The following is a 14,979-nucleotide window of genomic DNA, read 5'->3' on the forward strand; positions in this document are numbered from 1 at the left end:
GGTGTCTGTGCTAATGTTTGACTTAATGCCACTTATGAACCTGTTGAGAAGAACTCTCTGGCTTCTTAGTCAATGCTTTCATCTATGCCAGAGGTCTTCAAACTTGGCAACTTTAAGACTTGTGGACTTCAACTTCCAGAGTTCTCCAGCCAGCTCTGCTGGCTGGAGAACTCTGGAAGTTGAAGTCCACAAGTCTTAAAGTTGCCAAGTTTGGGGACTCCTGATCTATGCTGTGTTCCAGAATAGCCTTAGGGTCTATTTGCTCATGGAATCCAACTTTAGCACAACAAAGCTTTGTTTTTCATTTTTCTTTCTGGTGCCTTTGAGTCAGTGTTGACTTTTGGCAACCACCCAGGCACATCCCTGCGGTCGCCTTGGCAGCATTTTCTGGAAGTGGGTCTGCCATTGCTTGCTTTCTCATTTGAGAGAGAGAGAGAGTGACTGATCCAAGCACTTCGGGGTCTCCCATCTTTTAGCCTGGGGGTCTTTAACCTCCTACGCCAAACAGGCTCTAAAGCTACATAACACCCGTGAAAATGTTGCATGTATTTGGCATGTAACTGCAGCTCACAACTGTCAACCAAGGAGGTCAGTTTGGTGAATTTTGAGGGCTGGGGATGGTTTACTGTTGGTTTCTTTTCTTGGCAGGAAGTCTTCTGCTGGCCACCCACTCCCCAGAGTAAAAGTACCCTGTTTCTCTGAAAATAAGACCTCCCCAAATAATAAGCCCAATTGGGCTTTGGAGTGCATGCGCTAAAATAAGCCCTCTCCCCAAAATAAGCCTTTCCCTAAAATATTTAAATGCATATGCAGCCAGTCCCCGCTATTTCCTGGGAGGCAGAAAGGGGGGGGACATGCCCCACGTGCCGCACATGCATCTGCCATCCACGCGGAACAGCCTCGCAGAGGCAGCTCCTGCAAACCCTAGATACCGCGCCCCTTCTCTTAGTGGCAGCCCTAAAAAGAGCGGCAGGCCCAGCGACGCTAGGGCTGGCAAGAGTGTGCCAGAAACAGTGACAGAACATCCGCCACACTCTGAGTCAGCTGATCCGCAGGCCGAGGTGAAGAGGCCTCCTGCTCCTCAATAAGACCTCCTCTTAAATAAGGTCAATTGGAGGGGGGGTGTCAAAAGAAAATAAGATCCTGTCTTATTTTCAAGGAAACACGGTATGATTCAGGACACGATTCAGTGATTTTGACGAATCCAGGTCTACCTTGTCGTCTAAAGGGGGAGGGTGTTTTTTTTTTAATAGCAGCTTTATATTTTGTTTTGTCTTATCTTCTTCACGTTTCCACTTGAATTATTCTGTTCAAGTAGAAAAACACAACTTTTGTTACGTTTTGTCCTGTACCAGCTACCGGCAAGCCCAGTGGCCCTTTCTTTTCTCTTTAGATTTGTCTGTTGGCCACAAGATTTGAAGCTTTGCCAACGAGGTTCCATTAGTGTTCCAAGATAAGGAACAAAGCAAAGGGCAGGTTTTGGGGATCGCATATTGTGTTTTGGTTCCATGGATCTTCTTTGGGCTTTATTGTAGAGGGGCTGTGGCAGTTCTATCTGGTGACTTTGGGATGGAGAAAAAAGGATGGAGAACAAAGGAATGTAAGAAAATCAATCCAACTCGTAATGAGCTTGGCTGTTAGGGGGAGCCCATGGGTTAAGGACAGGGTAGATAAAAATGATTTCTTTCAAAAAAAAAATTTTTAATCAGTTTTTTTATTTAAATCGGATTATTTTTATCAAATTTATTTTAATAAAATGCTTTTGGAGTAAAAAAGATACATTAATAATTTAGTTTGGTCAGCATGAAATGGAGCTTAGTTATGTAGCATGAGGCTGTATATGCTGTAATATTTACCTTTTTAATAAACTCATTCAATGAATCCAAGCTCTGCAAGCTGAGAGAACATGCATTGCATTGATGCATTTCACACAATTTCACAGTAACCGTGAAGCAAAGTTCAGGAATATTCTTTCATCCCCTTGTTTTGCAAATCTGTACGATTGTTTGAAGAGAAATGCATCTGTACCACCAGGCTCTAACTGTGAGGAGGAAGGGCAAGCAGTAAAAATGAAAGTGAAACCACCTAAGCAGCTTATAAATATAATATTAAAGAGCACCTGTCATTTCAGATCCATCCTGGCAGTACCTGTTAGCAGGCATCCCCTCACCTGCTGCCTGCCACGTCCCTCACCCTGTGTCACTGCCGCATCATCGGCCATCCCACTAAAGTGAATGGGATGGTCAGTGAGTCAACAGCAGGTCAGAGGAAGAGCCGCTGTGGGACAGAGATGACACTTGCTCTTTAAAAACCATGATTTAAATCAAGCCACCCTGGTTAAGAAACCTCCAATTGCACGCTACTTTCACGAATTCCAGCTTGTACTGTATATATTACCTTTTGAAAAAGGATTAGTGGGTGTGCAATGCTTCCTGAATAGTTAGGGTCTTTACTTCTCGTTATTGTTTTAGCTTGGTGGCTATTCCAGTGTATGTGAAGCATGCAATTACTTTCAAAGAGAATTCATCTTCTGGAAGATTTGATGTTACCATTGGGCCTAAACAGAACATGGGGAAGACAATTGAAGGAGTCATCATGACTGTTCATATGCCCAAAGCAGTACTCAACATGAGCCTGGCACCCACCCAAGGCAGCTACACATTCGATCCTGTCACTAAGGTGAGTGCTGTGATGACCCAGGACATGGCACAAAGGCAACACAGCTAGAGAACAGGTATAAGTCCCTTTATTAACACCAAATGTGCCCCCAACATCCCTTTCACTCCAGCCTGGAGAAAACCTCTTCCACAAACCTGCAAATACTCTAGTCCAGAATGGATGTAAGCAGAATGACTGAAATCAATCTCTCCAGCAGGGCAAGATAGGGAGTTCCAGTAGCGAAGTTTAATTCCAGCAGGACAAGATAAGCACACAGGAGGTCGTAAATACTTCAAGCAGTCAGGAGGAATGCAGGCCACAATTCTAGATGAATTCAGCATTTGTCCCCGGCCCCTCCCAATTGCCTCTCCTTTAAACTCCATCCCCAGGTGTGCCTTGTGAAGGGTATTGGGGCCCTTTCCTTCCTCATAAGCCATGCAATCTCTTCTGCGTTCTTCCCTGCGTTCCCTAGGATGAGGAGGGGGTGGGCCTTGGTCTTCATTGAACCCCTTCTCCCTTGTTCTACTTCTCCCCTGCTCTATCCAGCCTGATTTTGCCCTTCCCCTGTTTGCTCCACAGCCAATGGAGGCTTCCATCTCAGAGTGAGACTCCGAAGGGGGCATAAAAGTCCTGTCCTCCAAATTGTGCATCTCAGCTTGAGTTCCCAAACTCTTCCCGTGGATATGGTGGTGTTGGCCGATGGGCTGGGCTTTCTACCTTCATTCAAATTAGGCCCTGTCACATGATTACTTGATTTTCTGTAATCACAATCTGACTATTCTGCTCCTTCTGCCTTTTGAGGAAAATTCTGGATATATATTAAAGGAAGCCTACTACGGTTTCACACAAAAACATCAGATATTGCAACAGGTTGTAATATAACTGCCGTTTGTTCTTGTGATGTCTATTGTGGAATTAGTTAGTGACAGAGAATGAGTCCCAAGTGTGTGGTTTTCGGAAAGTATTATCCATTCAGCCACAAGAGCACTAGCAATCTTCAGTAGAATTAATTCTTCACTAGTTGCGCCTCTTGAGGGAGAGATTCATCCAATTCAAGTAGGCTTCCTTCACTGACTGCCTCATTCAGGAACTGTTCTAAAATATGGCAGTGTGAATAAATAACTTTGTCCATTTATAACCTTCACGGAAATGGGGGTAGTGACAGATGATATTTTCCTGGGCTCCAAGTTCACTGCAGATGGGGACTGCAGCCAAGAAATTAAAAGACGCTTTCTCAGGGGAGAAAGGCTTTGGCAATTCTAGACAGCATACTAAAAGAGCAGAGACATCACCCTGCCAACAAAAGTGCAGGGTATAGTCAAGGCTCTGATTTTCCCCATTGCAATGGACAGCTGTGAAAGTTGGATTATAAGAAAGGTTGAGTGCCAAAGAATGGAGGCCTTTGAACTCTGGTGCTTGAGAAGACTCCTGCGAGTCCCTTGGACTGCAAGGCCATCAAACCAGTCAGTCCTAGAGGAGATCAACCCTGACTGCTCTTTAGAAGGCCAGATCCTGAAGAGGTAACTCAAATCCTTTGGCTGCCTAATGAGAAGAAAGGACTCTGGAGAAGAGTCTAATGTTGGGAAAGATGGAGGACAAAAGAAGAAAGGGAGGAGAGAGAATGAAGTGGCTGGAAGAAGTCACGAAAGCAGAGGGTGTGAGCTTAAGTGGACTGCGGAGGATGGTAGAGGACAGGAAGGCTTGGAGGAACATGGTCCTTGGGGCCGTGATGGGTCAGACATGACTTCGCACCTAAAAACAACACCTTCACAGAATCCATTCAGTACCTATTGTCCTGTGCTTGATTTGTTGTCTTTCTCTCTCCTTCCCCTTCCACCCCCAGGAGCAGAGATTGAAGGGGAAGGGATTGCAAGAGAGAGAGAGAGAGAGAGAGAGAGAGAGAGAGAGAGAGAGAGCACAGGCAGAGAATAGGAAATACACCTCTTTGCATAGCCCCCTTATGGTTGCTAGCATCAGTGCATTGCTTTCGATGTGTATTCCCCATTGTGTGATTGCTTAATCTCTTATAATCCCTTCCTGTCCAATGAACATAAATATAATCAATTCCCTTATTAGTTATCTCAACACCGGTGTAACGCACTCTACATGGGGCTGCCCCTGAAGAGTGTTCGAAGACTGCAGTTGGTCCAGAATGCAGCCGCGCGAGCGATAATGGGTGTACCCAGATACACCCATGTTACACCTATCCTCCGCGAGCTGCACTGGCTTCCCATTGGTCTCCGGACCCGCTTCAAGGTGCTAGTCGTTACTTTTAAAGCCCTACATGGTATTGGACCTGGCTACCTGAGAGACCACCTCCTGCCATTTACCTCCCAACGACCAATAAGATCACACAGGTTGGGCCTCCTCCGGGTGCCGTCGACCGGGCAATGCCGGCTGGCGGCCCCCCGAGGGAGGGCCTTCTCTGTAGCTGCGCTGGCCTTATGGAACAACCTACCCGCAGAGATCCGGACCCTTACCACTCTCCCGGCCTTCCGTAAAGCGACCAAGACGTGGCTGTTTCGGCAGGCCTGGGGCTGTTGATTAAAATCCAGCCCCACATGATTGAATGGATTATTTTATTTTAAATAATTGTATTTTTAATATTTTTATGTTTTTGCTTTTGTTGTGAGCTGCCCAGAGTCCCTAGGGAGTGGGCGGCATACAAGTCTTATTAAAGTTGCAAAGAAGGGGAAGTGAAAGCACAGTTGCAATACAAACAAGGGATTCAGAATTCGTTGAAAGAATTCTGGCTAGTTGTGTTTCTTTGATCACTAAGACACACATACACAGAAATGATTTCTTCACAACGTTGTTAGGACTTGGAAGACACAGTAGAGAGCAACATGACTATGGTTTTAAAAAGCACTTTATCAATGTTTCTGATTATTATTTAGATTTTGACATGGGATGTTGGCAAAATCATCCCTCAGAAGCTGCCTACTCTGAAAGGGATGGTGAATTTACAGACTGGAGCTCCAAAGCCAGAGGAAAACCCCAGTTTGAATATTCAATTCAAGATCCAACAATTGGCTATTTCTGGTAAGACAGGCTTCCCACTCAGCATAGAAAGACTTTGATATACATTCTGTAGTGGCTGACTTAAGGTAATGGTAAAGGTTCCCCTCGCACATATGTGCTAGTCATTCCCAACTCTAGAGAGTGGTGCTCATCTCCATTTCAAAGCCAGTGCTCTCCAAAGATGTCTCCGTGGTCATGTGACTAGCATGACTAAAAAGGCACATGGAGGCTGTTACCTTCCCACCAAAGGTGGTTCCTATTTTTCTACTTGCATTTTTTACATGCTTTCGAACTGCTAGGTTGGCAGAAGCTGGGACAAGTAACGGGAGCTCAATCTGTTACGCTGCGCTAGAATTTTGAACTGCCGACCTTTCTGATCAACAACCTCAGCATCTTAGCCACTGAGCCACGGCGTCCCTGCTGTGGCTGACTTAACATGATAAATAAGATTATATAATGCAAACATACCAAATTCCAGAGCTATTCTGAAAACTAAACTAACTGAAATTCACAACAACCCTAGTTTTCAACCCAGCTGTTCCCTACATGCAGTTGTTTGATACTATGCAGATAAATTCCTCCACCCATTGCAAACACAAATCCTTTTATTTATTTTTTTGTCCATTGCTGGTATTTCACTCACGTGGAACCTGCAACAGAATGTTGAAGTGGGCCCAACCTTGTAGAATTTTCTGGAGGTGATGGTATACTTACCTTTCGTAGATGTGTTTGAAGAGAAACGAGATGGCCATCAGCAGCCTGGGTTGCTTTAACTCAAAACTCGTGCACTGAGTAGGCATTGATATCCTCAGTGGCCTTGATATTAGACTTGATATTTTCCTTCTTTTTTTTTGCTGGACCTTGCAATCAGCATTTTGTGGCTGCTTAATGTTGATAGGGCAGCTTAACTTTGGTTGGGAAAATATTGCTGTATTCTCCATCAAGAGACAAGGGAAGTAAAATAACTTAGCTTCACTCTGTAGTTATGATAGAGGGACGCAGTGGCTCAATGGCTAAGACGCTGAGCTTGTCGAATCCCTAGCACCGCGTAACCGAGTGAGCTCCTGTTATTTGTCCCAGCTTCTGCCAACCAAGCAGTTTGAAAGCACGTAAAAAATGCAAGTAGAAAAATAGGAGAGATAATAAAGAAGATATTGGATTGCACAGAAATGAACAGATTGACATTTAGAATAAAGGACAAAGAGGAATCAGTGTACTTCAAGACATGGGGGCGATTTTATGATTGGTTGGAAAAGAGATACAAAGAGAAAGAGAAAGGAAAAGAGTATAGAATAAACAACTCAGATGACACATTATTAGATTGGGGGGGGGGAGGAAGGGAAAAATAGAAAAGTATTGAAATACAAATATACAAGTTAAAAAATGGTATAAGTGGATCTACTATTGGGTAGTAAAAATTATTTTTATGTAAATATAAAGACGGAATTATTGGAATGCCACACCGAGAATCCATCAGAGAAAGAAAATAAGCAAGGGCAACAACGGAAAAGAGGGAAAGGAAGAAAGGGCAAAGCAGAGGAAGTAAAGGAGGGGGGAAGTAAAAGTAGGAGAGAGGGCAAGAAGGTGGAGAAGAATGGAGGAGTGGGGGAAAGGGGAAGAAGAAAGGAGAGGAGGAAAGAAGAAGGTAGAGAAGGGAGGTTGAGAAGACCGAGGAGTAGGGTTGTTGGAAGTACAGGTGGCAAGAAAGTGACTCCAACTGTGTTTTCTATATTTGTAAGAAGATAGTGATAAATGTTAATAGTTAATAGATAACTTAACAGTACATACAAGAATGTATATTTGAGGATGTATTTGAAAGGGAGAAAAAAACTATGCAAGAAAAGAAAAATAGGAACCACCTTTGGTGGGAAGGTAACAGTGTTTCATGTGCCTTCACCGTTGAGTCATGCCGGCCACATGACAACCAAGACGTCTTCGGACAGTGCAGGCTCTTTGGCTTTGAAACGGAGATGAGCAGTGCTCCCTAGAGTTGGGAACGACTAGCACATACATTATATTGCCAAAAGTATTCGCTCACCCATCCACATAATCAGAAGCAGTTGTGAGCGAATACTTTTGGCAATATAGTGTATGTGTGAGGGGAACCTTTATCTTAACCTTTAAGGTTTCCACCTTCGTTGGAAAAATATTGCTGTATTCCCCATTTGGGGGCAGGGAAACTAAAAGAACTTAGCTTCACTCTATATTATAATTCTTCCATAATGTCCTGAAATGCGCTTTTCTAATGTGTGTCCGTTATTTATTTCAGGACTGAAAGTAAATCGCCTTGACATGTATGGAGAAAAATATAAACCATTTAAAGGTGTGAAGTACATCACAAAGGCAGGGAAGTTCCAAGTACGAACATGAAGCTCAAGAACTCTGTTTTTCTGGCAGATGGTTGTGTGTATGTGTGCGTGTGTGTTTCAGCCTCTGAGAAAAATGAGTGTTAGTTACTTAAATTCTTCTTAAATGCCAATTTTAGCCATTCCTCTGAATTATATCCATTCCACAGAGTCCTAATTTCCAGGTGTAGTAATAGAATTAAGTTGGTCTGTTTTTCCTACATGGCTTTCAAAGAGAAAACGTTTTGTAAGTAGGGCTGGTTGTTTCTGGTGAACTTTGTGGATTTTGGCTGTAGTGACCACCTGGGCTGCCCTTTGAACCAGCTATTCCTAAACACCGCCACGCAAACCATCAAAGCACAAGAAGGAAGAACCTGGATTGGACAGAAAGGAAGCCCAATCTGAAGCAGAGAAAGAAACAGCTATTGCACGCCGTTTACGCCGTTTCTGAAAACATCTCTGAGAAAGCCTTACCCTAAGCCCTTTTGACAAAAGACTTTTTAATGGAACAAAAACAAACAAACAAAAAAGCCTTTTTCTGCAGGTTTTACACCACCCCTGCCTTTTTTAGTCAAAACTGCCTTATCAGCTTGAGAATTCAGCAGACAATCTGTAGCCAATGTTAAAAGATTTTTTTTACCACAGTTTGCTTTGAAAATGAATGAATGGGATATGGAACCTGATTTGTTTCAATTACCTCTGCATTTACAGATGTCAAATCTCACACATTTTATTGTTTGTGCCCTTCACACCTCTGAGGTAGCTCCTCAGAGGTGGTGCTGCTTGTTTTCTGATGAAATAAAAGGGAACACAGCTGTACCAACATCACTTGGGCAACTTGATTTTCAGACTCTGCCAAGTGGCCCCAAGGTCACGAGAGAGAGAGGTGGCATATCTGCATTAGTTTTAAAACGTTGATGATAATAACATCCTTGCCTCCTTTCAGGTTTTGGTTGCAGGGAAAAATCTGGGTGAAATATAACAGGAGATGAAGGGAAAGCCATTGCAGAACCAAATTATTTGCTTATGAAAAAAAAAGGAACACGGTTATAAAGAAATGTTCTTCTTGATTTAATTCATATCATTGTTTGTGAGGCCATTGTGTCACCACAGCAGCCTTGACTACACAGAGGCTCAGTGTTTCCCAAGTTCCATAATTAAAATGGGGACTTAAGTTAAGAGAAAACCAATTTCATCTTTGTTTTGTATTTCTGACACAATCCATGTTTGCATCGAAGACAGTCCCATACTAGTGGAGAAGATGAACCTAGTTCTCACAAATAATTGTGCGACAGGATTTAAAGATTCATATTCTGAAACAGAGGGATGTGGTGGCTAAGTTGCTGAGTTTGTTCATCAGAAAGTTCGGCGGTTTGAATCCCTAGCACCACGTAACAAAGTGAGGTCCCGTTACTTCTCCCAGCTTCTGCCAACCTAGCAATTTGAAAGCACATAAAAAATTCAAGGAGAAAAATAGGGACCACTTTGGTGGGAAGGTAACAACATTTTGGCGTTGAGTCATGCTGGCCACATGACCACGGAGACATCTTCGGACAGCTCTGGCTCTTGGGCTTTGAAACAAAGATGAGCACCGCCCCCTAGAGTCGTGAACGACTAGGACATGTGCGAGGGGAACCTTTACCTTTGGTTTACACTCCAGTGACAATTTCAAACTCGACCACTTTTATTTTGACACAAAGGATGTCAATTGGGACACGTTGGGTGCATTGTTCTGTGGTTAGATATATCTTTATTTCTTATTGTAATGGCAGAATCATATGTACTTGCAATTATTTTAATTCCCTCAAGGGAAATGCAAATAGCCCGTGTCCTCTTATCATTTATAGCAAAGTTTTACAGACGAGATCATGAAAAGGTTATGTGGGGGTCTGTTAAAGTACTGTCATAAAAAAATAATCCACTGGAAATATTTTATAGAAATGCATTTTCATTTTATTTGACCAGAATGGAGAAAGTCGAAAATATTAGCATATACACAACAACATTCTGGTTTACAAACAAAAGTAGTGGCAAAATGCTCCTGACATTCAATCTGATGGACAGGAGTGTTTAGGAAAGCATAATTGCATAAGGTGTAGTTCAGGATATTAACATTTACAAAGTTTTGAGTTTAGTAGTAAATATTCCGAGGAACTCTCCCTAGTCCAATACAATTCAAAGCTTTCCTTTAAACATCCCTTAACAAAAGCGAAGTCTTTGGTATAAACTTACGTAATCAAAAGGCATTAATAATATTGCATTAATACAAAGTAAAGCTATTAAATGGTAGTGATTTAAGTCAGCGATCTCCAACCATGGCAACTTTAAGACTTGTGGACTTCAACACCCAGCTGGCTGAGGAACTCTGGGAGTTGAAGTCCAGAAGTCTTAAAGTTGCCAAGGTTGGAGACCCCTGATTTAAGAAGCTCTCTTACTTGTAACTAACTATGAGGTGGAAAAAAACGCCTCCCACCAAAGGCGCCAGGAAGGACATTCAAAGTGCTCTCTTCCTACCGCGTTCATACACACACTGAAAAGGCAAGACAAGGCAGGCTAAATGTAACCCTAACCCCGTCCTCTTCTGTAATAGCTACCCTGGCCAAGATCCAAAATGGCAGTTGTGAGTACCTTGTAGCCAGCAAAGAGTGAGAAATCTGCTTTCCTGGATTCTTGGCATTGGAAGAGAAGGCCTTGAAAAGCCCATTCCTTTGAATTTAGTTTTGAAATGCACCAAAGAAGAGAAGACTTAAGGTTGTGTAAAAAAAGTGAACCAGTAAACAAGGGCCACCCAACCCTTCCATCAACGTTGATTTTGGCTACATGCCCAAATCTCTGGAGTTTTCTGGGTTGAATGCCCAAGTCATTCATAAGGAAGCAGATCCAAATGATGGCAGCTGGATCGGCATTGGTATTTTCATGGTGATGCTTCATAAAGGCCCAAAGTGAATTATTTCTGAAACCCACTGAAAGAGTTTTTACTATTGTACCGCCACGCTTTTCCTCTGGTTTATCAAAACAGAGAAATCTATTCTACTGATCTAATTTTAGTAGCAAGAAACTACTCAGAAAATATATCTTGAGGCGCAGTGGTTAGAGTGCAGTACTGCAGGTTGCTTCTGCTGATCACTGGCTGCCTTCAGTTTGGCACTTTGAATCTCACCAGGCTCAAGGTGGACTCTGTCTTCCATCCTCCTGAAGTGGGTAAAATGAGGACCCAGATTGTTGGGGGCAAGAGGCTGAGACTAAAACTGCTTAGAGGGAGCTGTAACAGCAGCGGTATATAAATCTTTATTGCTATTGCTACTCAAAAAATATATCTCCTAAGGTCTGGCATAGGAGTTTTTGTGCTGAAGGAACTTGATAGCTATGGAAAATTCTTCCCCAAAGTCTTGTTTAGAAATTGCCATTAGTGGTGGTGGGGAAAGCAGCAACTTTTGATTGCTAAACTCACTTCCTTCTGCCAAAGGAATGGTGCTTTTCACTTTGGATAGGATAAAATTAAATTTATCATCTTCTCATCCAAATAATAATAATAATCCAACAGCAAAAAACTGAAAATCCCAACTATTGGTTTTCCTGATTGTCCCTCACAATGACCAACTAAGCCAACAAAGATGGCCCAGATTTTCAAATTATGCTACAACAAAACTGGTGTGTTGCATAGAAAACACAATCATGACAGAGGTAGAGGAGAGAAGAACCGGATTAAAATAGTGTTCCTAAAAATAATAAAAATAAATCAAAAGCAAGAGAAGGGAAAAGTCTGGAAATAAGCTAAAGTGAGATTAGATACCCAAAGCAGCCCAGCGCACTATTACAAACCCTCAGGATGGCGCTTCAGGAGACTCCTGAGCCAACCTCAGCAGCTCCTTCTGGTGGTTTGCAGAAGGGGGGGGGGTTCTCGTGGGGAAAAAAAAACAATGCTCAGAGGGAGGAGCCGTGCTCTCTACTGGTACCATGGGGTCTTCCTAACCCAGCGTAAGGTGAATCCAGCATCCGTTCGGATCTTAATAGAAGCTGCTTCAGCCTCTCGGACAGTTTCCTTGACAGACTGCATGAGGTTCTGGGCATTGTGGACCAACATCTCAGTGGCCTGCAAGGGAGAAACATTTCACAACTGATTTTAGAAAAGACATTGAGAAAAGACAAGTTGTTTAGAGCACCATTTCTCATCAAACCTAGCTACTTTAATGCATGTTGGAATTCTGGGAGTGGAAGTCCACATGTCTGGCTGGGGAATTCTGGGAGTGGAAGTCCACATGTCTGGCTGGGGAATTCTGAGAAATCACATCTTTTGTAAAAACAAAAACAAAAAAAGCTGCTATGCAGAACCATCTCCTCTGCACTGGAACTGCATATTTAAAGTCAAGGCAGTTTAAAAATGAAATAGGAAAGAATTTGTGATAAGGAAGGTCTGGGTTGATTATCAGTTTCTATAACGGATACCAAATATGAAGAATTAATATTCCAGCCCAAGCCACTGCACTTCCCTTTCTAAAGAATTTATTTTTTTCCCTACCCACCAGATGGTGCTGGTGATTAAATTTAAATTCAGAACAATTTATCATCCTTGAAAAAGGGTTTTGGGCAGTGGTGAAATTCAAAAAATCCCTACCGCTTGGTGGGTGTGGCTTGGTGGGGGTTATGTTGCGGTGGGTGTGGCCAACTTTTAAAAAAACTTTTTAGCATTTTTTACTATCTATTCACTAGAACCAGTAGTTTAAAAATGCTAAAAAGTTTTTTAAAAGTTCCGACAATCAGCTGTGACAATCAGCTATTTGCTGATCCAGAACCTTTTTTTAATGTTTTTTAAGCATTTTTTTTACTACTGATTCAGGCGAAATGCTTTTAAAAAGTAAAAAAAGGTTCCAACAATCAACCTTTTAAAACCTTTTAAAGCATTTTTTTACTACCGATTCGAACGAACCAGCTCAAACTAGTAGAATTTCACACCTGGTTTTGGGGTATTTTTTTGGTATTATAAACCAGATTACACTGTAGCTATCAAACACAGCCAGAAAACATTTAACTTCCCTCCTTGCTCCTATGGCCAGTTTTTTTCAGTTCCATTACTAACATTCCTGCCTTTTCATGATGCAAGTAATCCTCGACTTATGACCACAATTGAACCCAAAATGTATGTTGCTAATTAAGATATTCATTGTGGGTTTTGCCCCATCTTATGACCTTTTCTGCCACAGTTGTTAAGTGAATCACTGCAGTTGTTAAATTAGCAGCATGGTTGTTAAGAGAATTTGAATTCCCCTTTGACTGTTTGCCAGAAGGTCCCAGATGGTGATCACATGACCCAGGGATACTGCAACCGTCATAAATATGAGTCTGTTTGCCAAGAATTTGAATTTTGATCAGTTAACCATTGGAATGTTGCCACAGTGAGAAGTTTGAAAAATGATTGTTTTTTGGTCCCCAATGCTGTTTGTAACTTCAAATGTCACTAAACCAATGGTTATAACTCAAGGATTACCTGTATATTTGAAAAACAAATAAATAGGTACAATGTATGAAAGAAAGCTGATTTCCACTTAGAAGAGAAAGAATCAGAAGGTTTGGTGACTGCTAATTGAACATTTCACAACAGGTATGTCCTACAAGGCAGCAAAGGTGCTTGCCTCTTCCCCAAGGCCTCCCAATTCACACTAAACACCCCCCTTTCTGTCTGGAACAAGGGAACTGACCTGCTCAGACTCCTCATCGCTGATACTGGTCCGGCCCAACATGGTTGCTTTGACAGTGGACAGGATTTTCAGCTGAGTACTGATGGTTGGGATTCGTTCACAAACCTACACAAACAGAAAGTTACACCCTGGTTATTTCGTTATCACCTGGGGCTTTCCTTAAACATAACAAAATTCTATCATTGCTTTTTACTTAGGTGGTCTGCATCAAAAATAACCCTACATTACGTGTGTGTGTGTGTGTGTGTGTGTGTGTGTAATTGACAATATTAGTTACATTAATCATACATCATTATAATAATCTATATGCATAACAATGGCTCTGTGTGTATATGTTCCAGCATAACACTGGAACGCCTTGAGCAATTTCAATCAAATGTGGTACACAGATATCTTACTCGCTGGAAACAAATACTGTTTGGGTAAGACATCTCTAACAACCCTTGGGGGGGTTGTTCTGTTAAGATACAGTCTGTTGTGCCTTAAAATGGCTTCTGCTGTACTGCCATAAAATGGCTTCTACTGTACAGTGCAGTGGAGTTGCCATGGTAACAGCTTCACAGTACTCCACAAAGGGGCTCCCTCTGGTATGGGGGAAAAATCCAACGTTAGAAATTATGTTCGGTCCAGACATTTTCCCTCTATAAATGATAACCCAGGCAACGCCGGGTTATCACCTAGTAATATTATAAATATTAAAATTAAACTTATTAACATGTTGGTATTTGCTCCAACATGTATATAATCCTTCATCATTTAATTATTCAATATTTTAATATACAATACTAGTAACCATAACAATATAATTTAAGTATACATAATACAATATTTCAACTTCTGATCTTTACATCTAACATATTAATTTTAAAATATTACATAGGAATATGCATAATAATATTTTGCCCTTTCTAATTTTTACCTCTATTGTAATTCTAAATAGAACAAATCTTGTATTAGTATGTATTCTATTTCTATCCATCATCTCTTGCCCATTTTAGTATTTCAATTCTTGTTGATTTTTTGGCATGTTTTCCATACTCCTCCCTTGGGATTTTGCATCTCCATGCATCATTCATATTTGATCTAAAATATTTCCTTTGTCTCTACATCTGCATTATTAGCATAAGTCTTGAAGATTTTTTTTTTAAATTAGGTCCAATCCCTTTCCAGCAGTGGAAAACATAAGGCTGGAATATTTCCTTGATAATTTTTGAAGAGGATTTTGCTGTTCAGAGCAACATTTTACATCCGTGTTTTTC

General features: G+C 41.7%; 2 protein-coding genes across 3 annotated transcripts in view; one reads left to right on the forward strand and one right to left on the reverse strand.

Moving 5' to 3' along the window:
• AP3M1 (adaptor related protein complex 3 subunit mu 1) overlaps positions 1-8,849 on the forward strand; it is a 31,999-nt gene extending 23,150 nt beyond the window's left edge. Inside the window, exons 7-9 of the mRNA XM_032231650.1 lie at positions 2,472-2,679; positions 5,556-5,700; positions 7,949-8,849. Coding sequence (XP_032087541.1) covers positions 2,472-2,679; positions 5,556-5,700; positions 7,949-8,049 — 454 coding nt within the window. The 3' untranslated portion in view covers positions 8,050-8,849. The remainder of the gene's footprint in view (positions 1-2,471; positions 2,680-5,555; positions 5,701-7,948) is intronic.
• Positions 8,850-11,507: 2,658 nt separating this feature from the next.
• The window catches only part of VCL (vinculin), a 95,898-nt gene continuing 92,426 nt past the window's right edge, over positions 11,508-14,979 (reverse strand). For both annotated transcript variants that reach the window (XM_032231889.1, XM_032231888.1), the window contains 2 exons: positions 13,721-13,825; positions 11,508-12,117 (listed from right to left, as the gene is read on the reverse strand). In XM_032231889.1, the coding sequence (XP_032087780.1) occupies positions 11,971-12,117; positions 13,721-13,825 (252 nt within the window). In that variant the 3' untranslated portion in view covers positions 11,508-11,970. The remainder of the gene's footprint in view (positions 12,118-13,720; positions 13,826-14,979) is intronic.

This window comes from Thamnophis elegans, chromosome 15 (assembly GCF_009769535.1).
Source record: "Thamnophis elegans isolate rThaEle1 chromosome 15, rThaEle1.pri, whole genome shotgun sequence".
NCBI classification, from domain to species: domain Eukaryota; kingdom Metazoa; phylum Chordata; class Lepidosauria; order Squamata; family Colubridae; genus Thamnophis; species Thamnophis elegans.